This window comes from Canis aureus, chromosome 1, assembly GCF_053574225.1.
Source record: "Canis aureus isolate CA01 chromosome 1, VMU_Caureus_v.1.0, whole genome shotgun sequence".
NCBI lineage: Eukaryota > Metazoa > Chordata > Mammalia > Carnivora > Canidae > Canis > Canis aureus.
In genome coordinates, this window is record NC_135611.1 from 105,497,214 (window position 1) to 105,524,952 (window position 27,739).

Sequence of the window (27,739 nt, forward strand, 5' to 3'; positions counted from 1 at the left end):
TTGGGGGGAAATAACGCTAGGCTGGGGCGGGGCTGGCGTGGGGGCGGGGCCTGGGACTCTGCCAGGTGTTTAGGGTTTAGGCAAATTTGAGTCATGTTTCTTCTGGAAAATAGCGTTGATTTCTTTCTTTTCTTTTCTTTCTTTTCTTCCTTTTCTTCCTTTTCTTTCTTTCTTTCTTTCTTTCTTTCTTTCTTTCTTTCTTTCTTTCTTTCTTTCTTTCTTTCTTTCTTTCTTTCTTTCTTTCTTTCTTTCTTTCTTTTCTTCCTTCCCTTTCCTTTCCTTCTAATAGCGTTGATTTCTATTTTAATGTTTTTTTTTTTTAAGATTTTATTTATTTGTTCATGATAAACACACAGAAAGGCAGAGACATAGTCAGAGGGAGAAGCAGACTCCCTACAGGGAGCCCTATGAGGACTCAATCCCCGGACCTGGGATCACAACCTGAGTCAAAGGCCTTCAACTACTGAGCCACCCAGGAGTTCCCTCTTTTTGCTATTTTTTAATTAATCATGGGAAAAAAAATCTGAAGACAAGTCATGAGTTTTATAGTCCGGATTGGGCAATACAAATAGTATTTAAAAATCAGGGTCACTGGGAGGAGGCAGGACCTCAGCTGATCATGTCTTTGGGACTAGGCTTCTCCAGGGAATTTAGGGTCTTTGGGCACCAAGATGGGCCACAGAGATGCCAGGTGATACTTGGCATCCACACCTGTGATTCAGAAGGGTACCTTGGTGTGGCTCCTCCCCTTGTAGGACCAGAGTCTGCCCTCAGAAGTCATTCGCCACTGTGCCTGCACTGCTATAAGTTCTTGCCCAAGTTAAGCGCCTGTGCTCAAAAGAGTGCTTACCATCCTTGCACCCCTTACCCAGGATCCAAACATGCAGCAACAAATTGGTCCCTCTACCGATTTGGAGCTCTCAACACTCAACCAGAATCCAATATGGCCCTAAGTGCACAAGAAGAAGCTGCAGTACTCAGCCCTGCCTGGACAGGAATATGTAGCACAAGCCAGTCCTACCACCATCCCGTGCTGTCCCCTTACTTGATTTCCCTTACTCTGCCTCTTTCTGTCTCTTCCTTCCTGTCCAAACCCTCCAGCATGCACAAACACCCAGGGAAGTGGACAGCCCCTCAGGGCCTGAGTACAGCATCCTCCACAATCCATGTGTCTCTAAACTGTACAGAGGCTGGCACTTGCTGCCCACAACTACCCCATGCTATCAAAAAGTAAGAACCCCTTACTAGCTAGAGGGTGCTAGCGAAAACTGCTCCTCTCAAAATTTCCTAGATTTCTATGTCACACCTCTGGCCTTACACAAGCGTTCACACAGAGCTCAGTTGCCTCCAGAATCTGCACCCTGGAAGGCAGTCTCTTCTGCCAAGCTGGGGTCTCCAGGGTCTAACAGAATGGTCAGAACAGATATTCTCTCAGATAACCTCTTAGGTATGGAATTTGCCTCTTGCACTCCTCCCGTTCACTCCCATCCTGAGAGGTCCTACCTCCTGAGAACTGCTTAGAGAACTTAGTTCAAGGCAACTCCTCTGGCTGCCCAGCCAGGACTGGCACTCAGATTTTCTGGACACACAGATGCACATAAAAGGGAGCAAAAGTCCTAGATTTGATAAGTGAAAATTTGCTCTTTTGGTTTTAACCTATGCATAGGAAATTCCTCGAAGCACAGTGTCTCCAACTATTGGGGGCCCACTGGTTGCTCCACATGTTAACAAAATACATGAACACAAATGAACAAACCATCATTAAACCCCTCAGAACCACTAATCTCACCACTCCTTTGCTTTCTTTTCTTCTGTGTATATTGAGGTACAGTCATATGAAGGTCATTTTAATGATCAGTCATAGGGAAAGGAAACAGAAGAGACAAGGAGAATCTCTACCCCCAGAAAGGCAAAGCCCAGCACCTAAATCCTCCAGAGGAAAATTGATATATAAAACCCAATTCCTAAGATATTACAAGAATTAACTCACATAATTTATGTGAGGTTCCCAGCACGGTTCTTGACACGTAGTGTACACATTCTTGTGAGCATGTCGCGGATGTTAAAAAAACAATATTGCTTTAGTGAATGAATGCATGTTGTTTCTGTAAGGAAAAATATAAACTAAAAATGAGAGACAGAAAGCAGGTCTCTCTTGAAAGAAGTGGGAAGGGCCTTTTCTTCCTCCTGTTTCCTAGAGCATTTCCCTTAGAAAACTCGTAAGTTCTTTGTCTTCCTGTTTGAAATGTATGTAAGTCTTTGAAAAGCTAAATAAGGCTCTTGCCAACTTTGTAACTCAGGAATGTTTGCTCTCAAGGATCTGTGAGTCATCCCTTTGAAATGTAAACATCAGGGGATCCCTGGGTGGCTCAGCAGGTTTAGCACCTGCCTTTGGCCCAGGGCACGATCCTGGAGTCCTGGGATCGAGTCCCACGTCGGGCTCCCGGCATGGAGCCTGCTTCTCCCTCCTCCGGTGTCTCTGCCTCTCTCTCTCTCTCTCTGTCTATCATAAATAAATAAATCTTTAAAAAAATGAAATGTAAACATCAAAGGAGAGAGGGAGGATAGGTGCCTAACTCAGCAGATGTCTTGCTCCAAGATGCAAAACTCCCTCCTTTCATAATGATATGAGAAGTTTGTTTTCCTTCTGGTTAAAGCCAATTAGCTAACACAAATGGCCACCCTGATTACCTGATGATGTTAGGATGAACTATGTGCGACAAATGGTGCTGTTATGTCTTCTTGAGGACTAGTTATGATCTATCTTGGGAACATGTATGTAATAGGTTGTATCTCCTTGTCTTTTGTGACAGGGTGAGATTCATCTTTGCAATCTCCCAAGATTGCCTGTGATGCACATCACATTCTGGTTTAATGCTTATTCACTAATGAAAATGTGCTCTTTCTCTACTGCCTTTGTGGAGAGGATTGCTGGGATGGGAGACGATTTTGTTTTTAATTATATTCCAACTCTGCCTGCTGGCAAGGAGCGCTTTGACTTAAACCGTTTTCAATTTAACAGGAAAACATCTTGGCTCTCACAACTCTCTCACAACTCTGGTCTTTCATTTTAAGTTGTTTGAAATATTAATTTAAAATAGCCAGGAGACTGTTCGGTCCGTGAGACACCAAAGAAATTAAAAGAAATTCAAAAGCGGAAAGTACGGTATTATTGGGCTGAAAGGGCGGGAAACGTCCGGAGGCTGCGCGGAGGTCCAGACCCCGCCCCTAAGCTTGGCCACGTCCCTTCAGCTGCGCACTTTTTGCCAAGTCCAGGCCACCGTCCGCGGCTTGTCCCCGCCAGCCCCCCCACCCCTCCATCCCCCCCCCCACCACAAGCTGCGCACGCGCACTCTCCTGCAGAGACCCGGAAGCGGAGCGAAGGGCACCATCAGGTAAGTGGTGTCAGATTTTCTGGTTCGTCAGTGGTCTCTGCGGGACGCTCCCCCCGCCCCCGGCTCCGATCCGCAGCACCCGGGATTCCGGGGTCGCCACGTACGTTAAAATGCCTTCGCTGTCCCGGCAGCACCGTCAGACACTCCAGGCCTGGGAGCTCCACTGCGGATCCGGGGGTCCAAGTCTGTTTCGAGTTAAAATCGCTGAGGCGCGTTCCCGCCCCCCAGCCTTTCCGCCTTCCGTCCAGGTAGACAGCGCCTGCCGGGTCTCTTTCCTGCTGAAAACCCTTCCCGGACTCCCGCACCTCCGGCCCTTCCCCTCTCCGCCACGCTGTGTAAAGTCTTTCCTCGCTGGCCCCCAGGGCGGACGCGATCGTGCAGACCTCGACCCCACATCTCCATGGCCTTGGGGTTCTGCAGGCACACCTCTCTCTCCTGACGCCGCCTCCATCTGCACCAACTCCGGAGCCTGCCCTCCGCCTTAGCACTGCACTTTGTACTGCTCCCCGCCGTAGGAGTGCCTTCCGCACAAACTGCATGCCGCTGGCCGTGCGTGTCACGGTGTGTGTGCGTCCCTGAAGCCCTCCTGGAAAGTGTTCTTCCCGGGCAAAGGACGTCTGCAGTCCGTACCTGTGAGTGTGAGGGTGCGGGGCGAAGCAGAGAGTCTGAGGGAGAGTAAGAAAGACTACGTGTGAGAGGGAGGGAGGGAGGGAGGGAGGGAGGGAGGAAGGAAGGAAGGAAGGAAGGAAGGAAGGAAGGAAGGAAGGAAGGGGGAAGGAAGGAAGGAATAGAGGGTGGATGTAGAGAGACCGTAAGAGTGGAGCGAGCCAGAGAAAAGTAGAAGTAGAAAAAAAAAAATAGAGGAATCTAGATTAAAATATATCTCCAGGGCGGTGAAGGATAGCACACTGGACGAGAGCGGCCTTTACTGGTGATAGGAGTGGGGCAGCAAGGAGCAGATTCATCTTCTGAGACAATGGGGGAGGAATAGAAGAATTGGGACCTTGGTAGACGGGTGATGCGGGGACGGCAGGAGGGGCGAAGGGTGACAGAGGTCGCAGAGGGACTAACAGAGCAGGGAGGGCGTCCCCTGGCTGTAATCCTTTCATTGGCTTCCTGTTGCCCTCAGGAAAAAAATCCAGACTCCATTGTAAGGCTGAGGGCTCCGCTAGGAGCTCCGGAGGTGGGGTGACTTTCCGGAGTTGGTCCAATTTGAGGGAAGGAGCAGGCTTTTCTTTCCGGCACTGACCAGACATCGGACACTGGCTGCCCAGCCGGCTGCTGTGATGAAGAGGCCGCTGCTCAATGTAGCTGAGTCAGTTTACTAGGACCAGCCCTGGGGCAGTTTGTGCCTGAATCCCCAGGGGGTGGATTCAGGACACGCCCTCTGGTGTTGACATGGTTGACTTCGCTGGGGTTTCTTAGGACCCATAAGGGGTTGAAGAGAAAATGTCACCACTTGGGGGGCAATCTGTAGTGGTTTTGGTGGAGGATCTCACTATTAAGGGCAAAACATTACTGAAGGTATGGTGTTTTGTGGAATACAAACCACATACTGGGACGTTGCATTAGACAATACTTGAGTCTTAGAGTATGTAGATCATGACAGACGTTACTCTTATGTTATGACATTGTGGAGGTGCCTGACTTTTGGGTACAGACTCCAAAATAGGAACATATCAGATCCTGGGTTGGTGGGTATCTTTTTGCCAAAACCAAAGATTGATGTAAGGAACAGTTTGGGATTCTTCAACACTGTATAGATGATTCAGAGGTTCTGTCCTGTAGTAGTGTGGGGTGTCCATTGGGAATGCAGAACAAACACCATGGAAACTTGCAGGAGTGTCTGAGTCAAGAAGGCAAAAAGTGGGGGACTGGGGCCCAGGTGGTGGGGGTTTTCACTGGGGCAGGCTTGCTGGAGGTGGGTCTCTGCGAACAGCTGCAGAAGGGCCGTAATGTCCAACAGTACAACAGTCTCAGGATCCTTTAGACCCTGCCACTGCTCATCAATTCCTATCTTACCTTTAGGCAGTTACTTTGTTCACCATATACATGTGGTGGTATTGCCCCATCTTTTTTTTTTTTTTTTTGTATATGTTTTTATTGGAGTTCGATTTGCCATCCCTCAACCCCCTACTCATCTCCCTTTCCACCACCCCTTGGTCGATTCCCAGAGTTAGGAGTCTCTCATGTTCTGTCACCCTCACTGATATTTCCCACTCATTTTCTTCCTTTCCCCTTTAATCCCTTTCACTATTTTTCATGTTCCACGAATAAATGAGACCATATAATGTTTGTCCTTCTCCGACTGACTGACTTCACTCAATATAATACCCTCCAGTTCTATCCACATTGAAGCAAATGGTAGATATTAGTCGTTTCTAATGGCTAATATTGCGTTGTATACATAAACCACATCTTTATCCATTCGTCTTTTGATGGACACCGAGGCTCCTTCCACAGTTTGGCTATTGTGGACATTGCTGCTATAAACATTGCGGTGCAGGTGGCCAGTGTTTCAATGCATCTGTATCTTTGGCGTAAGTCCCGAGTAGTGCAATTGCTGGGTCGTAGGGCAGTTCTATTTTTAACTCTTTGAGGAACCTCCACACAGTTTTCCAGAGTGGCTGTGCCAGTTCACATTTCCACCAACAGTGCAGGAGGGTTCCCCTTTCTCCACATCCTCTCCAACATTTGTTGTTTCCTGCCTTGTTAATTTTCCCCATTCTCACTGGTGTGAGGTGGTATCTCATTGTGGTTTTGATTTGTATTTCCCTGATGACAGGTGATGCAGAGCATTTTCTCATGTGCTTGTTGGCCAAGTGTATGTCTTCCTCTGGAAATTTCTGTTCATGTCTTTGGCCCATTTCATGATTGGATTGTTTGTTTCTATGCCATTGAGTTTAATAAGTTCTTTATAGATCTTGGATAGTAGCCCTTTATCTGATATGACATTTGCAAACATCTTTTCCCATTCTGTAGGTGGTCTTTTAGTTTTGTTGACTGTTTCTTTGGTTGTGCAGAAGCTTTTTATCTTAATGAAGTCCCAATAATTCATTTTTGCTTTTGTTTCCTTGCCTTCATGGATGTATCTTGCAAGAAGTTCCTGTGACCAAGTTCAAAAAAGGTGTTGCCTATGTTCTTCTCTAGGATTCTGATGGGTTCTTGTCTCACATTTAGATCTTTCATCCATTTTGAGTTTATCTTTGTGTATGGTGTAAGAGAGTGGTCTAGTTTCATTCTTCTGCATGTGGATGTCCAATTTTCCCAGCACCATTTATTGAAAAGACTGTCCTTTTTCCAGTGGATAGTCTTTCCAGCTTTGTCGAATATTAGTTGACCAAGGAGTTGAGGGCACATTTCTGGATTCTCTATTCTATTCCATTGATCTATGTGTCTCTTTTTGTGCCAGTGCCATACTGTCTTGATGATCACAGCTTCGTAGTACAACTTGAAATCTGGCATTGTGATGCCCCTGGCTCTGGTTTTCTTTTTCAATATGCCCCTGGCTATTCAGGGTCTTTTCTGATTCCACAAGATGATTTGTTCCAACTCTCTGAAGAAAGTCCATGGTATTTTGATAGGGATTGCATTAAACGTGTAAATTGCCCTGGGTAGCATTGACATTTTCACAATATTAATTCTTCCAATCCATGAGCATGGAATATTTTTCCATCTCTTTGTGTCTTCCTCAGTTTCTTTCAGAAGTGTTCTGTAGTTTGTAGGATAGATCTTTTACTTCTTTGGTTAGGTTTATTCCTAGGTATCTTATGCTTTTGGGTGCAATTGTAAATGGGATTGACTCCTTAATTTCTCTTTCTTCAGTCTCATTGTTAGTGTATAGAAATGCCACTCACTTCTGGGCATTGATTTTGTATCCTGCCACACTGCCAAACTGCTGTATGAGTTCTAGCAATCTTGGGGTGGAGTCTTTTGGGTATTTATTTATTTATTTATTTATGATAGTCACAGAGAGAGAGAGGCAGAGACATAGGCAGAGGGAGAAGCAGGCTCCATGCACCGGGAGCCCGATGTGGGATTCGATCCCGGGTCTCCAGGATCATGCCCTAGGCCAAAGGCAGGCGCCAAACCGCTGCGCCAACCAGGGATCCCTCTTTTGGGTTTTCTAGGTAGAGTATCATGTCATCCACGAAGAGGGAGAGTTTGACTTCTTCTTTGCCAATTTGAATGCCTTTAATGTCTTTTTGTTGTCTGATTGCAGAGGCTAGGACTTCCAGTACTATGTTGAATGGCAGTGGTAAGAGTGCACATCCCTATCATGTTCCTGATCTTAGGGGAAAGGCTCCCAGTGTTTCCCCATTGAGAATGATATTTGCTGTGGACTTTTCATAGATGGCTTTTAAGACGCTGAGGATTGTTCCCTATCCCTACATTCTGGAGAGTTTTGATCAGGAATGGATGCTGTATTTTGTCAAATGCTTTCTCTGCATCTGAAGAGGATCATATGATTCTTGTTTTTCTCTTGATGATATGATCTGTCATGTTTATTGCTTTATGAGTGTAGAACCAGCCTTGCATCCCAGGGATAAATCCCACTTGGTCATGGTGAATAATCTTCTTAAGGTACTGTTGTATCCTATTGGCTAGTATCTTGTTGAGAATTTTTGCATCCATGTTCATCAGGGATATTGGTCTATAATTCTCCTTTTTGGTGGGGTCTTTGTCTGGTAATCGAATCAGGGTGATGCTGGCCTCATAGAACGAGTTTGGAAGTATTCCATCCCTTTCTATCTTTCTGAACAGCTTTAGTAGAATAGGTATTGTTTCTTCTTTAAACGTTTGATAGAATTCCCCAGGGAAGCCATCTGGCTCTGGACTTTTGTGTCTTGGGAGGTTTTGATGACTGCTTCAATTTCCTCCCTGGTTATGGGCCTGTTCAGGTTTTTTTTATTTCTTCCTGTTCCAGTTTTAGTAGTTTGTGGGTTTCCAGAAAGCATCCATTTCTTCTAGATTGCCTAATTTATTGGCATATAGCTGCTCATAAAATGTTTTTAAAATCGTTTGTATTTCCTTGGTATTGGTTGTGATCTTTCCTTTTTGATTCGTGAATTATTAACTTGAGCCCCCCCCCTTTTTTTTTTTTAAATAAGTCTGGCTAATGGTTTATCTATCTTATTAATTCTTTCAAAGAAGCAACTCCTGGTTTTGTTGATCTGTTCTACAGTTCTTCTGGTCTGTATTTCATTGAGTTCTGCTCGAATCTTTATTAATTCTCTTCTGCTTGGTGTAGGTTTTATTTGCTGTTCTTTCTCCATTTCCTTTAGGTGCAAGGTTAGCTTGTGTACTTGAATTTTTTCCAATTTTTTTGAGGGATGCTTGTATTGTGATATATTTCCCTCTTAGGACTGCTTTTGTTGTCCCAAAGATTTTGAACAGTTGTATCTTCATTTTCATTAGTTTCCATGAATCTTTTTTTTTTCAAGAGAATATTAAATCGTTTATTGATTACACATGATAATGGACGATACACAAGCTTTCCAATGAATCTTTTTAATTCTTCTCTAATTTCGTAGTTGACCCATTCATCTTTTAGCAGTATGCTCTTTAACCTCCACATGTTTGAGTTTCCTCCAAGTTTCTTCTTGTGATTGAGTTCAAGTTTCGAAGCATTGTGGTCTGAAAATATGCAGGGGACAATCACAATCTTTTGATGTTGGTTGAGACCCAATTTGTGACCCAGTATGTGGTCTATTCTTGAGAAATTTCCATGTGCACTTGAGAAGAATGTTTATTCAGTAGCATTTGGATGTAAAGTTCTGTAAATATCTGTGAAATCCATCTGGTTCAGTGTATCATTTAAAGCTCTTCTTTCTTTGGAGATGTTGTGCTTAGAAGATCTGTCATTTGCAGAAAGTGCCGTGTTGAAGTCTCCCAGTATTAGTGTATTATTATATATGTGTGTCTTTACTTTGCTTATTAATTGATTGATATACTTGGCAGCTTCCACATTAGGGCATAAATATTCATGATTGTTAGGTCTTCTTGTTGGATAGACCCTTTATGTATGATATACTGTCCCTCTTCATCTCTTACTACAGTCTTTAGGATAAACTTTAATTTATCTGATATGTGGATTGCTATCCCTGCTTTATTTTGAGAACCATTTGAATGGTAAATGGTTCTCCAACCTTTTATTTTCAGGCTGTAGGTGTGTCCTTAGGTCTAAAATGAGTCTCTTATAGAGAGGAAGTAGATGCGTCTTGCTTTTTTTTTTTTTTTTTTTTTAATTTTTTTTTTTATTTATTTATGATAGTCACACATTGAGAGAGAGAGAGAGGTGGAGACATAGGCAGAGGGAGAAGCAGGCTCCATGCACCGGGAGCCCGATGTGGGATTCGATCCCGGGTCTCCAGGATCGCGCCCTGGGCCAAAGGCAGGCGCCAAACCGCTGCGCCACCCAGGGATCCCTGCGTCTTGCTTTTTTTATCCAGTCTGAATCCCTACGTTTTTTGATGGGATCATTAAGCCCATTCACGTTCAGAGTAACTATTGAAAGATGAATTTAGTGTCATTGTAATACTTATTCAGTCCCTGTTTTTGTGGGTTCTTTGGGCTTCCTCTTTCTTTTACAGGGTCCTCCTTAATAGTTCTTGCAGAGCTGGTTTGATGGTCAGATATTCTTTCAATTTCTGCCTATCTTGGAAGCTCTTTATCTCTCCTTCTATTCCGAATGAGAGCCTTGCTGAATAGAGCATTCTTGGCTGCATGTTCTTCTCATTTAGGACCCTGAATATATCCTTCCAGCCCTTTCTGGCCTGCCAGGTCTCTGTGGAGAGGTTTGCTGTTAATCTGATATTTCTCCCCATATAAGATAGGGATCTCTTGTCTCTCACTGCCATAAGGATCTTTTCTTTATCTTTGGAATTTGCAGGTTTCACTATTAAATGTCGAGGTGTTGATGGAGTTTTGTTTTTTTTTTTTTTGTTTTTTTTTTTTTTGGTGGGGGGGACCTCTCTATCTCCTGGATCTGAATGCCTGTTTCCCTCCCCAAATTAGGGAAGTTCTCAGCTATGATTTGTTCAAATATGCTTTCTGGCCCTCTGTCCCTCTCGGCGCCCTCTGGAACCCCAATTAAACGTTTTTTCCTCCTGCGGCTGTCATTTATTTCCCCTAACCTTTCCTCTTGGTCTCTTAATTGTTTTTCTCTTTTTCCTCAGCTTCCTTCCTTGCCATCAACTTGTCTCCTATGTCACTCACTCTTTCTTCTACCTCATTAACCCTCATTGTTTGGACCTCCAGTTTAGATTGCATCTCATTTAATTGATTTTTAATTTTGGCCTGGTTCAATCTAAATTCTGCAGTCATGAAATGTCTTGAATCCTTTTTGCTTTTTTCCAGAGCCACCGGTAGCTTTATAATTGTGCTTCTGAATTGGCTTTCTGACATCAAATTGTAATCCAAATTCTGTAACTCTGTGGGAGAGAGTACTGTTTCTGATTCTTTCTTTTGTGATGAGTTCCTTCTTTATAGTCATTTTGCTCAGTGCAGAGTGGCTGTATGAGCAGGCCAAGTCAAGAATATCAACGACGACCTAGGTAAATTTCACCCTAGATGATTCTGCCAAGGTCAGAAACCAGAAATTGAAAACAAAGATCAGAAGGTAATAAAACAAAAGGCGCTACAGTGAAAAACAAATTTTAAAACAAGGTAGTAAAAAAATAAAGGGCCTTCCTAAAGAAGAGGGAAAAAAATGTAGAAAGAAATGGGAGTGGGCCCGGGAGATGGTGGTGGTGACGAAGTTGTAGTGGAGGGAGAATGTAGTCTACCTGAGGCATTCTAGAGGGTGATATTCTTGTTTCTGAGTATATTAAGTTCTGTATATTAGAAGATGCTCAGTCCCTAATTTATATAAACCAGAAATACTTGTAGAGGACCCCAACATTGACCACCAAAACATAAGTGAGATAAAATATGGGGGCAGAATTAGTATTAGGAATCTCACAGAATGAGGGGGATCCCTGGGTGGCTCAGCGGTTTAGTGCCTGCCTTTGGCCCGGGTGTGATCATGGGGTCCTGGGATCGAGTCCTGCGAATGGCTCCTGGCGTGGAGCCTGCTTCCTCTGCCTGTGTCTCTGCCTCTCTCTCTCTCTCTCTATCATGAATAAATAAATAAAATCTTAAAAAGAAAGGAATCTCACAGAATGAACCACATGGTATATCCCTTGGTTCTGGGTGCATGCTGTAGTCATGTTTTAGAAGGTATTAACCTCCGCCATTGTCAAACAAAATGAGGCAGATAAAACAAAAAAACACAAAAGAAAGAAAACATAATCTTGTATATCTTCCAAAATTAAGTTGTGTATGTTGAACAGAATCTAGAAGTGGAAAATATATCTAGGACCTGTAATTGTAGAAATATGAGAGTCAAAAAGGAAAAATCTTAAAAATGAAGAGGTGGTAAAATTTTGTAGTTAAGGTGGGAAAAGAGAAAAAAATTGGAAATTTACAGTCTGATAAAAAAAATGAGTTGTACTGGAGAAAGGAAGAAAAAAATAGGAGGGGTACCGTCTGGTTCTATATATTGTAAATCCCTCGACTTCCCTTGGAGCTTTGCAGCGCAGCTTGGTCAAGAACTTGCTCTTCCCCCTGTTCTTCCAGTGCGTCTTCTGGGGGAGGGGCCTGCTGTGCTAATTCTCAGGTGTGTGCACCTGGGGGAGCTGCCCTGCCCTGTGCCAGGTCCCCGGCTCAGTGGGAGCTGTTTACCCCGTGAGGCCCCTGTTCCCTGGCGGCCAGCTCTGTCCTAGGAAGAACGACAGCACCGGCGGCAGCCAGGTGTCCAGCTCTGGAGTCAGCTCCCGCAGTAACTACCGGGGTCTCACTGTCTGCACTGGCCTGGATGCTCCAGGGCTGGGGGTGCCTGGTGGCTGGAGAGTCCTTGCTGTCCGATGCCCTACCCGCCTCCGCCTGTCCCGGGGGGAGTACAGGATCGTGGGCTGTGACTCCCCCCCAACCACACACCCCGCGCCTTGGGGCCTGCGCTGCTGGGATCGTGCTCCTAAGGCCGCAGCTCCGGAAGGCTTCAGGGCGCAGCCCCCTCCGTCCCGAGCTGCCACTTGAGCTGCTCCTGAGTCCCCGCCAGCTGCGTGCCCCAGCCCTGTACCGAGATCCGCCCACAATCTGTGGCGCGTTTCCTCTGTTAGTGACCCCGGGAACCTGGAGGCTCCACTGCCCCTCCTATGATTCTGCCCGAGTTCCCTGCTAAGCGCCTTTCAGTCTGGGAAGAATCCGGTGCGGATTTTTAAAGTTCCTGGTTCTCTGGGGCAGGGCTTTCCTGTCCGGGAGGCTCCCCCCACCCTCCCCGCAGGCCTAAGCCTGGCTCCTCCCCGACTTGATTCTTTTTTATTTTTTTCCTCCTTCCTTTTTAGAAGCGAAAACCCTTCTCTCTGTAGCGTTCCAGCTGTTTTCTCTTTAAATCTCAGGTCGAATTCTTAGGTTTTCAGGGTGATTTGAAAGTTATCTAGGTCAATTGGTGGGGACAGGTGACTTGGGCACCCTACTCCTCCGCCATCTTGCCCTGCCCCTATATCGCCCCATCTTTAAAACAATCCACAGAAAGGCCTTTTACTACATTCTCCTCTCTTTAAAATAAAAAAGCCTTTATTAGCTACATTTTCCACTCTGGTAAGTGCCCTTTCTTATGCTCCATTTCAGAGCAGAACACACTAAACACGTGTTTATACTCTGATTTAGGTGTTGCTTCCAGTTCTCACTTTTTTTTTAAAGATTTTTTTTTAATTTTTTATTTATTTATTCATAGAGATGCAGAGAGAGAGAGAGGCAGAGACACAGGCAGAGGGAGAAGCAGGCTCCATGCAGGGAGCCTGACGTGGGACTCGATCCAGGGTCTCCAGGATCACGCCCTGGGCTGCAGGCGGCGCTAAACCGCTGCGCCACCGGGGCTGCCCCAGTTCTCACTTTTTTAAAGAACAATTTTATTTATTAGAGAGAGAGGAGAATGCATGAGCAGGGGGAGGAAGGAGAGGGAGAAGCAGACTCTTGGCTGAGCAGGGAGCCTGACTCAGGGCTTAATCCCAGGACCCTGAGATGATGACCTGAGCTGAAGGCAGATGCTTAACTGACTGGGCCACCCTTGTACCCCCAGTTTTCACTTTCATATCTACTATGCCAGTGAGCCTTTCCCTGTCTGAGTCACCAGGGACCTCCCCACTTCTCAGTCCAGGCATGTTTGCAGAGTATACAAGACATTACTTTTTTAAAAAGACTTTATTTTATTTATTCATGAGAGAGAGAGAGAGGCAGAGGGAGAGGGAGAGGGAGAAGCAGGCTCCATGCAGAGAGCCCGATGTGGGACTTGATCCCGGGTCTCCAGGACCATGCCCTGAGCCGAAGGCAAGCACTAAACCACTAAGCCATCCAGGGATCCCCTGACATTACTTGTTAATGTTTTAACTTAGAACAAAAGAAATAAAAATTAGATGTTTACTCAAAACGGATAAGGGAATACATGGTTTCCAAAAAGCCTTCTGAGATATGGGGGGAAAGTTTGAAAAATTCAGCCCACTCTGATCTGTTTCGTTTAATATCTCCGATCTTAGCTCCTCCTTATCTCTTCCACTCACCCCACTCCAGCCATGCAGGGCTCCCTTGACCTTTCTGGAGCCCAGAATGCCACTACCCCAGGGTCTTCACATAGGCATCCTTCTGCCTAGAATTTTCTGGCCCCTCATATGCAGGTGGCAAAATCTCTTCCTCCCTCAGGTCTTTGTTCTGATATAACCTTTCAGTGGTGCCTGCTCTGTCTTGTGTCCCCCCCCCCCCCCCAGCTCCCACTTGTTTTAACATCCAGTTACTCCCTAACCCCCAGTTCTGGTGCCTCTTGCCTGCTCTGCATGTCTCTCTCTGTTCCTTCCCTTTCTACTCATGACAGCTCATGATAGCAATGCCGCCCCAGGGGAGAGCAGAGCCAGAAGGCAGGAGGTGTGCTGGGCTGGCCTCCTGTGAGTGTGCTCTACCCAGCTGCTCCCTGGATGGCCGAGACATTTTGCAGATTTAGCTCTTGTGCCCCCTCCCAGAGATTCCCTTCCAGTAGTCTGGGGGGATAAGGCCCAGCGTCAGTGCTAGTGAAGTATCCCAGGTGCTCCTGATGTGACTCCAGCATTGAGCAGCAAAGCCCTGGGTCCTCCGTTTCTGAGGCTGACAGCAGCTCCTAATCCAGGGAGAGGGGAGGGGGCCCTGCTCTGTGTGGGGTGTGGTCAGGACAGGTCTGTGACCTGGAGGGGAGTGTGGATCCAGCCCAGGTCCCCACTGCTGTAGTGAGGGGGGGACTTCCCCAAGGCGGGGGCCAGTTCTGAAGAATGCGCTGGGAACAATCATTTGTGTTGGTGTCTGGAGGGGTTCATGGTCCCTGAGTCTCCTGTGGCAGTGGCCGCAGGGACTGTTGTCTCCCCATGGAGAGGTCTTCCCATGTGAGGTTGTGGTACAGGAAGGAGGGAGATGATTCTAAGCATTCAGCTGCATATTCTTGACCCTCAGGACTGAATTCTCAAGACTGATCTTGTCTGAGGAAGGAGGAAGGAAGGAGTCAGGCATGGCTGTTTGTCAGGTAAAGTCATATTGTTGGTTGCTTTTCCATCTCTCCCTCTTTCTGTGCCCTTCTTGGACTCGCTCATCTTCCCTGACTCTGACTTGTCCACGTGAGCTGTGTGTGTCCACACTCCCCGAGCCTTCCTTCAATCCCTCTCCTCTCCACATAGATTCCATCTCACGGTGCACCAGTGATGTAGAACCTGTAGGAGGCTGCCCCCCAGGCATGTGCTGCTGGCCTTCATAGCAGGTGTGGGTTTGAGATGAGTGTGGGTCCCATGGTGTCAGGACAGTTGGGCAGCAGGGTTTGTTTTAGGGGCTGCCTCTTCATGCATTGTTAGCTCTCTGTATACTAGGATCAAAGGACCTACATGTAGAAGTCATGTATTAGTGTGTACGAATAGTTGGAAAATTCTAGAAAAGAAGTATAACAAGAGTAGATGGGTTCTGCCTGACTTGCATTCAGTGGTAAACAAGCAAACCATGGTGTTTCTGATTCTAAAATACTAATGATGTAGAATAAAGTTCAGAAACACATCAGTAGAGGATGTTTTATTCCATAATTGGTTTTAAAATATGGAATCAACCTAAATAACCAATAAGGTCAGCACATCTATCCGACAGAGACCATGGTATTCCCACAGCAACTCTTGTGTAGCAGATGTTTTAGGTAAAAATGATGGTAAGATAGCCAAGATGTACATACAACTTTATCTTCACCATCAGACTGTAGCCAAATTCTGGTTTTACCATTATTTTTAAGTATTATATCTGTTTTATTTTCAACATCACATGAGTGAGTCATATATGTATGGATATATTGATTGATTGATTAAACTCCAATCAAAGAAGGAGCTTAGGCACTAAGATATAGGGATGTCCCTTCCTGTCATGTTCTCCATTGTTCATGTCTCAATGGGGAACCACTGTTGTCATTTCTGTGACAAGAGTCAGTTCAAACTTTATAAAAGATGCTTTTACACAAATAAAAAATTTTAGAAAAAACCCCTCAATGAAGTTTGTTGTAACATTTTATTCTGCACGTTAAAAAAAACATACGCAGCATGTCTAGACATTATTTTCATGTTAATAAACACAGCCACAGCTTGCTTTTTGATCCTCACTAGAGCATTTTCTTAAGATGCATGGGATGTTTACTATTTTTCACTGAAAGAAGGAATGCCACAGTGGCTGTGTATGAGCAGACTGACCTCTCTGCAGATGTCTGAGGAGTTCTCTGGGTTGGGCAACTTGACTTGTGATTACTGGGTCAAGGATGGTGCATTTCATATGAGGACAGATTCTGTCTGGCACGACTCCTAAAGCTGCAAAGTACAGCATCATGCAGAAACATGTGAGATTGCCCCCTGATGTAAGCAAAACTTGGTAGTGTAATCTCTTTGTGTTTTGAAAATTGGAGGTAAAAGGACAATCCCTTGTATTTCCTTTTTCTACCTTCTTGTAACTTTCATTATTTTTGTGGAATAAAACATAGATTTTCACACTTTGCTGTTTTCCTTTGATATATTTTTAGGAGCTATCTTATATTTTGTAGTTTAATTCTTTACATACATGCTTGTGTCTTTCTTATTTTATCAGTGTTTTGCAGTGAAACGTATCTTTCCTTCTTGCTCTCTGGTTTCTGATCTTGCTTTGGGAGACTTCACCTAGTGTAATCTCAAAGTACTGTGTCCCACTTAGCACTCTCTTTGTTTAAAATTACTTTAAGGCCAGCCCTGGTGGCTTAGCGGTTTAGCGCTGTCTTTAGCCCAGGCAGGGCCCGATCCTGGAGACCTGGGATTGAGTCCCACGTTGGGCTCCCTGCTTGGAGCCTGCTTTTCCTTCTGCCTGTGTCTCTCTCTCTCTCTCTCTCTCTCTGTCTCTCATGAATAAATTAAATCTTTAAAAAAAAATAAAATTAATTCGGCTTTTTAGTGTAAAAAGCTTGTAGCTATTCATTTCATTGAAAAGTTTCATATAACACACATACAATAATAGGTTCATGTGTTGTTTGGCAAGACTCTCCATGTTTTCTTTTCAAGATTATTTCTCCTCAACATAATGGAGACTGTTCTTTGTTTTTTTAATCCCATGTTTCTTCTGAATTTGAATTGCTCTGAATTTCTGAATCCCTGAGGTCTTTCTTTACGTCACCACATCTTCCAGTAAGAATTAGGTTTATCAGTCTTTGATCATGTCTTTGTTCTGTCTTTCAGTGAAGTTTTTTCTTTCTTTCTTTTTTTTTTTCAAGACTTTATTTCTTTATTAGACTGCACAAGCAGGAGGAGTGTCAGGCAGTGGGAGAGGGAGAAGCAGGATCCCCACTGAATAGGGAGCTCAACGTGGGGCTCAATCCCAGAACCCTGGGATCATGACCTGAGCCAAAGGCAGATGCTTAACTGACTGAGCCACCCAGGTGCCCCTCAGTAAAGTTTTCTAATTTCTTCACATGCGTTGGGAAATGCTTCAAATACATGTCCTGGTACAGCTGCTAATGGGAATGGGTGGTTCCTACGGTACCACCCCCATCAGGCCTCTCGCATACCACACAGTAGTGACTGGCAGGGGCCTAGCTGGCCTACATGCCTCAGCCTCACCTGTGGTGGAAATGCTTCCAGTGCTTAACTGTGGATTGTGATGCTTAGTGGAATGGTCTTGCTCAATAATAGCTTTTTAAATGTGTTTGGCATGATTTCTAATCATCCATTATTTCTTCAAAGATCTGCTGTGATTAACTTGTGTTCTACTTAATCTGTTAAATTAATGTCTGACATTAATAAAGTTCCTCATCATGAATCATTTATTGTTGTCGTTTTTTTTTTTGTTTGTTTGTTTTTTTAATTTTATTTATTTATGATAGTCACACAGAGAGAGAGAGAGGCAGAGACATAGGCAGAGGGAGAAGCAGGCTCCATGCACCGGGAGCCCGACGTGGGATTCGATCCTAGGTCTCCAGGATCGCGCCCTGGGCCAAAGGCAGGCGCCAAACCGCTGCGCCACCCAGGGATCCTGTTGTCGTTGTTAATGGAATAAACTCCATAATGTTAAATGCCTGACTTTACTGGCATTTAAATTTATATTTTTGCATATAATTTGTCACACCTGAAGATACCTCTTGTGCTCTAGATCCTCTAAGTGTGCAGAACTCTCACTAGTGTAGAGAACATAATATGTACCATGTCCATCTAAACAACTGCACACTGGATATTTTTCTTTTACATAGTTCCTTTATTTTCCACAGAAGTAGGAAATCTACAGTGATTTAGTGGATTTGATATCCTCTGATGGAAAAACATAGTAAGAAAAGTTAGGAACATATACATTTCTCACAATTATCTATTCGTGCTCAAAATGGAGTCAGCACATTAATTTTAGTTGAACTGATCCTATCTCTTTCCTGGTCACATTTTGTGTGAACATGAGAACTCTACTCAAGGTTCCTTGATGAAATGTGTTTTCATTTCAGGAACAGTTGACATTCAAGGATGTGGCCATAAAATTCTCTGAGGAGGAGTGGGAGTGCCTGGACTCTGCTCAGAGGGCCTTGTACAGGGACGTGATGTTGGAGAACTACAGGAACCTGGTCTCCCTGGGTGAGGATAATATTCCTTTAGAAGTTGGGATCTGCCCTGCTTGACCTATATTGAGGCTGAGTACCTTCTGAAATGAAAAACGTCATGAGGCAGCATCTAACTTTCACCTCTTCCTTTCTTCATATGATCTCTCCATTCTCCCTAGATTAATGGTGTTTCCAGAAGCTGAGTAAGAACAAAACTATATGGCCAGCTTCAAAAAATATCTGATTCTAGACCCACTTTTATCCCTGTACATTTTGACTCAGTAGTTCGTGAAGAGAGCTGGATATCTGTTTTAAAAATATCCCTTAAGCATTCAGGAATGGACAAGTTTGTGAAGAAATTTTTCTAGACACATCGGTAACATCCTCTTCTCCTCAGCTGAACAAAGGGCTAGAATTGTATTCTGGAAAAGACACAGCATATCATTTTCCTTTCTTATTGTCCCTCTTTCTGACCTGAATAACATTTTTATTTTGGAGTAAAGTGAAAACAGCGAAGTAGCCAAATGGGTGGGAACACAGGGAAGAGCTCAAAAGGGCAGAGAGGGGATCACATCATTAATAGTGTTTGGGCAGTTTTCTCCCACTGGGAGAGTTCTGTGGGAAACAGAAGTTTCCTTCTTGTGAGCTCTTGGAGGAAAGTTTACTTCCCTTCCCTTTGTCACTCCTTTCTTCAGACATGTGGCAGTGCATCCTCCCAACTGCTAGCTCATGCAAAGACCAAGGCAAGATCTTTATAATGACTTATAGCCTCTATTATATGCCCCTATGACCTCTTTTTTTTTTAAGATTTTATTTTTAAGTAATCTCCACAACCAATGTGAGGCTTGAACTTAACTAACCCAGAGATCAAGAGTCACATGCTCTACAGGCTGAGACAGCTGGGAGCTCCCTTAAGACTCCTTTGGTCCTCTGACCCCAAGGAGTGCTGGGAGGCTGGTTTTCAGGGGTCCTCTTTCTTTCTTGGCTTCATCTCATTCTTGTTCCCAGTCCACATGAGTAGGAGCTGAGGCCTCCCCAGTCCTGGCACCAGGCCTTTTCCATGATCCATCCCATTCTGTGTACTGGGAAGACCTACTCCTGGGGTGGGAAAACATCAGCATCTAGGACCCCAGAGCTCTATGCCTCTTGAGGCTGCCTCCCACCCCTCAACCGTTTCTTTAGTTCTGCTTTTGCCATACATCAGAGAGCGTGTCTCACAGAGAAGTGGGGTGGGTCTTTTCAATCCAATAGTAAAACTGTTCACTCAGCAGGCGTATAAGCATGTCCACACCACACCATGCCATAAGTTTGCTGTGTTGTGGTTTTGTTTCTTTTCTCTCAAAGTATTTTCTAATTTCCCTTGTGACTCCTTCTTTGACCCTTTGGTTTTTTTAAGAGTGTTTAAAATTTTTCGTGTATTTTTGAGCTTTCCAATTTTCTTTCAGTTATTCATTTCTAGCTTCGTTCTTTTGTGGTTGGAGAAAATAATTTGTATGGTTTCACTATTTTTCAATTTATTGAGACTTGCTTCATGGACCGATTTATGGTCTATCCTGGAGAATTTTCCACATGCATGTAGAGCAGAATGTATTTTGCTCTTACTTGGTGGAGTGCTTTCTATGCATCTGTCAGTACTCCTTGGTCCATAGTCTGCCTAAAATCATCTGTGTCCTTACTGATCTTCTGTCTGGGTATATGCTCCACTTTTGAAAGGTCTGCAAGTCTCCAAATACTGTTCTAGAACTATTTTTATTTCTCTCTTCAATTCTATAAACGTTTGTTTCACTCTATTTTAGGGTTCTCTTATGTATATGTTCATATTTGTTATAATTCCTTAATGAATTATCCTTTTTAAAATATACATATTGCCCTTTGTCTCCTAAAAATTTTTACTGAAGGTATATTTTTTCTGATAGTATAGCCATTGGGAAATGAAAAAATTCATTAGATTCACTATGTTGTGTTGCTCTAGACCCAAACCCATAGTATCTCCAAAGTATACCTGTATATGGAAACTTGACTCCTCTATATCCTGTCCTTCTCTCCTCTGGTATTGTCATAGATTATATCTCTATATGTTGTGTGACCACCAGTGTAGATTTAGAATTAGTTTTTTTTTTTTTTTTAATCAATAGGAAAAAAGAGGAGTGACAAACCAAAAATACATTAATGCTAACTACATTCATTCCCTTTACCATTTTTTGTTGAACTGGTCTACTAGCAAAGGACTCCCAGTTTTTGTTTTTTTGGCAATGTCTTAAGTTATCCTCTATTTTGGAGGATAGTTTTGAAATATATAGAATTCTTTGTAGAGAATTACTTTTCTTTAGCACTGTGAAAATATCATTCCATTGCCTTCTAGCCCATATAGTTTCTGTGTGAAATCAATGAGTACTTTTATTGAAGATCTCTTTCAGCAAAGGAACTGCCTACTACTGCTTTCAGGATTCTGTGTGTTTGGATCTTAACAGTTTGATTAGGAAGTTTTTCACTGTGGGCTTCTTTTAGTTTATCTCACTCGGTGCTTGCCAAACTCCTTGGATACATAGATTTATGTATTTTATCAAATTTGGGAATTTTTCTGCCTTGTTACTTCAAATATTTTTTTCTGTCCTCTTCATTCTGTCCTTTCTAGGATTGTCATTATCTTTGTTGGTACACTTGAAGGTGTCCCACAGGTCTCTGGTTCTCCTTCATTTTTCTTTCTGCTGCTGAGATTGGATAATCTCAGCTGACTTAGTCTTCAGGTTTGCTAGTTCTTTCTTCTGCATGTTCAGTTCAGTGTTAAGCTCCTTTAGGGCTTTTTCCATTTTAGTTTTTGTACTCTTCAGCTCCAGAATTTCTCTTCTGGTTCCTTTTTATAATTTCTGTCTCTATTGATTCTCTATTTTGGGAAATATTGTTTTCATTGTTTCCTTTGGTTCTTTGCACATGGTTTCATTTTAGTTCTTTCAGTATATTCAAAACAGTAGCTTTTGTCTAGCAAAGTCTGATGTCTGGGCTTCCTCACGGACAATTTTTATTAAATTGCCTTTTTTCCTACATATGGGTTATACATCATTGTTAGTTTGCATGCCTTATAAATTTTTTTTAAAAGCTAAACATTTTGAATATTCTGACAGCTCTGGAAGTCACATTCTTCCCCACCCACACCCTCACCCTAGCATTGGATGTTGCTGCTTATTGCAGCTGCTATTGTTTGTTTAGTAATTTTTCTGAATTGATTTGTGAAGTCCGTATTCTTTGTCATGTGTGGCCACTCAAGTCTGTGGTCAGTTTAGTGGTCAGCTAATGATTTAACACAGAACTTCTCAAATACCTGGAAGCAAAAAACCTAAAAAGCAAAAAACTCCTAGTCTTTGGAAACAAACTCTGTATGTTTGTTTGGGAATACCTGAAAATCAGCTTGGCAGTTTACAATGGTGCCTTAGCCTTTACCTTCTGGTTTTGGCTGAGCATGAAGGTTGACAGAGGCAGCATAGGGCTGCCTCATGTGATTTCTGAGTACTGACCCAGCCCTGGGCATGTGCATGACTTAGATTCCTAGGAATATGTTGCAGCTTTTCAAAGCCCTTATTTCCCAAAGCATTTCACCCTCTAATCCTTATTCTCTAGCTTTCAGTTTGTCTGCTCTTTGCCCCAACTGTCTGTCATCTGCTAATACATTTGCCTTTAAGTATGTTTTTTAACTGTCTCCCTCATAATACCTCTTAAATTAATAAGCAAAGTAAAGGCAAAACGTTTTGAGTGAGTTTTTCAGTGACCCACTAGGCAGGTCAAAGGAAAATCACAATTCATTGAGAATCAAGCCTGTTCTGCTACTCTCAGTAAGAGGGACCTATACCAGGAATGTGGGCTGCTCTTATATTGGATTGGATCAGGGGAAGTTAAAATGTCAAAAGCTCTCCAACTGAGATAGTTGCCTCTTTCTTAAGTATCTACATGTTTGATGTAAACCTTTGTTTAGTTTCCAGAAGCTGATAAAGTTGATACTGACAGTTTTTGCCAACTTACTTACTGTTTTTATGGAGAGATGCACTTATAATATTCTATGATTTTTATCCTGATACTTTTACCCAGTTCTTTATAATACTATCTGAAAACTGGTATTTCAGAAGTAAGTGGGCATGTATGTAACTTAGACTGCTAAAAATATGTGGGAGCTTTTCTCATCATATTTTTCAATTCTCATCTTGTGTGCATTTTCTGGAATATAAGTTCTTTCTCTTGTTCTTAAGAGAGAAATCATTAGGATTCCATAGTCTATAATTTTGTGTAATTATAGTTACTTATTTACCTTTTGGACTTATTTTGGTTTAATTAAAACATTTTATTTAATAACTTGTCATTTACAGATTATGGATTTTAGCATCTAGTTTGGAATATGACTGCAATTTATCAATTGTTAATGTTCCAAAATGCCTATTCTGCATAGAGTATGGATAGCTTTAGAGTAGATATTAAGAATATTTTGTTATTCTAGTGATGTACTAAATTCTTCCTGATTTTCATATAACCCTTTTAGTTTTACAATTAATAATTTCCATGTTTTTATCTTATTCATTAATTTTTTAAGAAGATTTTAAGTAATCTCTATACCTAAAATGGGGCTCAAACTTACAACCCTGATATGTCACTGCTCTACTGACTTATTAATTTTTTATTTTTTTATTTATTTTTATTTTTTTCTTATTAATTTTGTAAGTGGATTATTTGCCCCCCAAAATCTATTCCTTCATATAGAGCTGTGCTTCAGCATTTATTTGCATATAATAATTATGCTGTAAATATACATTTGCATAATATGTTTCTTTTTTTAAAGATTTATTTACTTTAGAGAAAGAAATTAGGGAGGGATAGAGGGAGAGGGAGAGAAAAACCCAAGCAGTCTCAGTGCTGAGCCTGACATTGGGCTCAATCTCAGAACCCTGAGATCATGACCTGAGCTGAAATCAAGAGTCAGGCACTTAACTGACTGTACCACCCAAATCCCCCCAATATCTGTTTCTTTTCAATATGAGACACTCATTTGTCTATTGCCAGTTGGTGTGTGTTTTGGTATGGTGGTCAAAGAATATACTTTCTTTCAGAACTTATGTAAATTTACATAGTTTGAACGATTTGGTCATAGAACATTTGAAAACAGGTTTTCAGGGGCACCTGGATGGCTCAGTTAAGTGTCTGACTCTTGATTTTGGCTAAAGTCATGATTTTAGGGTTGTGAGATGGAGCCCCACATTGGGCTTTGTCTGGGGTGTGGAGCCTGCTTAATACTCTCTATCCCTCTCCTTCTGCCCCTCCCTCTTTTTTTTTTTAAGAGAAAAAAAGACAGAAAGAAAGGTTTCCCTTAAAATAATTTGAAATACATGTCATCTTTTACTAAAGGATTCTATTCACTTTGCATTCTTAAACATTTGTAGACTTTGGTTGAGAAGCTTTTATCTCTTCAATAAGCATTATTTTTAGTGTAACATCCATTTTGCAACTCTAGTTAATGTGAAGACTATCTTTTTTTATATCTTTCAGATAGCTCTGCTAGCTTCATGATCAAGGAATTATTACCAAAGAAAGAAATTAATAACAGAAAATTATGCCAACCTGTGGTTTTGGGAAGACAGGAAAGCCATGACCTTGAAGATTTTGATTTAAGGGAAATTTGGGGAAATATGTATGAATTTGAGAATAAGTGTGGACATGAAGAAAGAAATTCCAGGGGAGTGCTTGTGACAGATACTGTAAATCTCACTGGTAGAAAAGATAAACAAGACAGCAAATCCAGAACTAACTTACCTTTAAAGCAGAGTGTTTCTTTAAGAAAAGGTACATATCAATATTTTAAACAAGGGAAGTCATTAGTGAAGAATTCGTTAAAAATAAAAAATAATATGGTCTATGCAGGAAGCAAATATACAAAATGTTTGGAAAATCGAATTGGATTAAACTTTCAGTCGCAACTGCCTAAAATGCAGAGATTTCAAACTGAGGAGAAAATGAATGAATGTAATCAAGTTGAGAAGCCTGTCAAAACTTGTTCTCCAATTGTGCCACTTCAGAGATTTCCTCCTAGTATCAAAACCAACCTTTGTAATAAATATGGAAGAGTTTCTATGTATCCTTCGTTGCTCACACAGCACCAGAAAACAAAAATTAGAGAAAAGTCATACAAATGTAATGAATGTGGAAAGACTTTCAGCCATCATTCAGTCCTTACAAGTCATCAGAGAATTCATTCAGAGCAGAGGCCTTACAAATGTAATGAGTGTGGTAAAGCCTTTAAGCAGTTCTCAAACCTCACAAGACATCAGAGAATCCATACGGGAGAGAAACCATATAAATGTAATATCTGTGACAAGGTCTTTAATCAAAATTCTCACCTTACAAATCATTGGAGAATTCACACTGGAGAAAAACCGCACAAATGTCATGAATGTGGTAAGGCTTTTATCAAATGTTCAGACCTCTCGTGTCATGAGAGAATTCATACTGGAGAGAAACCTTACAAATGTAATGAATGTGGTAAGGGTTTCACCAAACGTTCGTATCTTTGGGATCATGAGAGAATTCATACTGGAGAGAAACCATACAAATGTATCGAATGTGGCAAGGTTTTTAGACAGTGGTCTACCCTCAGGATTCACCGAAGAATCCATACTGGAGAGAAACCATATAAATGTAATGTGTGTGGCAAGGCCTTTAGTCAAAACTCAAACCTTACAATTCATCAGAGAATTCATACTGGAGAGAAACCTTACAAATGTAATGAGTGTGGCAAAGCCTTTAAGCAATATTCAAGCCTCATAAGACATCAAAATATACATCCCGGAGAGAAACCATACAAATGTATTGTGTGTGGTAAGGCTTTTATCAAACGTTCACACCTTTGGGGTCATGAGAGAACGCATCCTGGAGAAAAGCCATACAAATGTATTGAATGTGGCAAGTCCTTTAGACAATGTTCTGACCTCAGGATTCACCAAAGAATTCATGCTGGAGAGGAACCTTAGAAATGTAACAAATGGGACATAAATCATTTAACTATTTTTCACAATACACTTTATATCAGAGAATTTACACTAGGGAGGACTAAGTCTCTAGTCCAAGATTAATCAACCTTGGATGTTAAATTCTTCACAGTAAGTAAAAGTCAAAATCATTTTAAGACTCATGAAACATGAGATGAGTGTCAGTCGAGCAAGGAGAGCTTAGGAATGTAGCATTTCCTTTAAAAATACTTTGATTACATGAGGATTCTTGAAAGGCCTACATCAATCATGATTCATGTCTTTTGACCTGAAGTCTGAATTTGTTAATGTTACATCTTCATTACATGTTTTTCATGTGTTACCATTGATGGGCTCTGGGAGCAGATCAGTAAGATAAAAGGGCCTACTTTATTAAATGGGAGTCATTCACATCCATGTATCCTGAAGGAACGCTGAATTTTAACATAGAGTGTTTTGTGGAATTAAATGAATACATGGGTTGAGCAGAGAATATATGTAAAACAATGATGTAAATAATAATATGTCCAGGATCCTTTCTACAGGATCCTGTAACAGAGGGCCACTGGATTATCAGAAACCATTGCTCTGCCAGAGGAGTGTGAAACAGCAGGTTTTGAGACTGACAGACTGAGATTTTCATGATGTGTTAGTAGGGACTGTTTATGTGATAGAAATAATGGAGAAATAATGGTCATTTCTCCCTTTAATGAAAATAGTGGTTGTATATCAAAGATGAGTGAAAAGTTATTCTTATTTTGGGGAACTAAAAGAGCAATTATGAGGAAAACTTAACCAGAATACAGTGTACACGTATAGGATCTGTGTTTAACCACTACACTGATGCTGCTTTACTCAGAATGTATTATACTTATGTTTTCATTAATAAAATTTAATCATTTTTTTTCAAAATTCTAAATTAATCATGGTTTTTTTTCTATCAGATCAAGTCTATACTGTCTCATTATGGTACTTCATAACAAGGACTAATAGTACATCTTCAGGCTGTCAAGGCTAAAAGGCATCTGCAACAATTTTTTTCCATGATGGAATCAACTTACAATTTTATGAATATATGGTCATAATTTACTGAGCTCTTCTCTCCGTCATCTGCTCCTTGGATATTTATGTGACTGTGATTTAAAAACCACAGCAATGCAACTTTAGATTCTCCCTCTAAACATTTGAAGTGCAATTCATGAATGTGCATCTGATAATATTTCTACATGCCTTTTTTTATGCCTACATGAGACCCATGATTTGCAGTGACCTTGATTTACATGAGGACACGTGTCTGTGTGTGTAATTAAAAAAAAAAAAAAGATTTTAGTAAGTAATTTCTACACCCAGGGACTTGAACTCACAACCCCAAGATCAAGAATCACATGCTAGCTCTACTGACTGAGCCATCCAGGTGCCCAGAGGCCAATGTATTAAGCATATGAAAAATGTTAGGGAATAAGAAAATTTCAGGAATAGAGACAGGATATGAGAAGAGTTTACTCACCCCCCGCCCCCCTTCTTGGAGCCTTCATTGGAGTAATTTGGAAAGATCATTGATCATGAGTTTCCCCTTAAGAATGAACATATAGGGCAGCCCCGGTGGCGGTGGCTCAGAGGTTTAGCGCCGCCTGCAGCCCGGGGCGTGATCCTGGAGACCTGGGATCGAGTCCCGCATCGGGCTCCCTGCATGGTGCCTGCTCCTCCCTCTGCCTGTGTCTCTGCCTCTTTCTCTAGCTGTGTCTCTATGAATAAATAAATAAAAATCTTTTTTTTTTAATAAATAAAAATCTTAAAGAATGAACATATATGCCCGGGGATACACTGGTTTTTATTTGTAGGCCAACTAAGAACTATACATATTAATTCCCTCAAAAATAGTTAATTTGTACTTTAAGATAGCCCACAGACACAAGATGAACCCCTATGCAAAATTTAGTCTTGGGTGTTAAGATTGATAATCCTAGACACCAAAAGGGAATGAAAACGTTTAATGCATAATGAGACTTTCTGGGGAGAATAGGGCAGGTTTCCAAAGTTGCTAGAAAAATGGCTTGAGAGAGCAAGAAAGGGAGACTCATTTTATGAGGTGGGTCCTGCAAATGGTTTGATCTTCCTGTGGGCATCAAAGGAGAACCTGGGCTTATAAGTTTGACCACCTGTGGAGTAGGAGGGAAGAGGGAGGATGCATTGAATATGTGGTTTTGGTTTTTTTGGAG

The 27,739-nt window shown here is 42.1% G+C and overlaps 1 protein-coding gene across 1 annotated transcript; it reads left to right on the top strand.

The window, feature by feature from the left end:
* Positions 1 to 3,401: 3,401 nt before the first annotated feature.
* On the top strand, positions 3,402 to 27,290 carry LOC144280642 (uncharacterized). The gene is made up of 4 exons (XM_077842905.1): positions 3,402 to 4,027; positions 14,910 to 14,979; positions 18,427 to 18,553; positions 24,046 to 27,290. Exons 2-4 carry the CDS (start codon positions 14,965 to 14,967, stop codon positions 25,521 to 25,523), a joined length of 1,620 nt encoding a protein of 539 aa, XP_077699031.1. The 5' UTR covers positions 3,402 to 4,027; positions 14,910 to 14,964; the 3' UTR covers positions 25,524 to 27,290.
* The last annotated feature ends 449 nt before the right edge of the window (positions 27,291 to 27,739 follow it).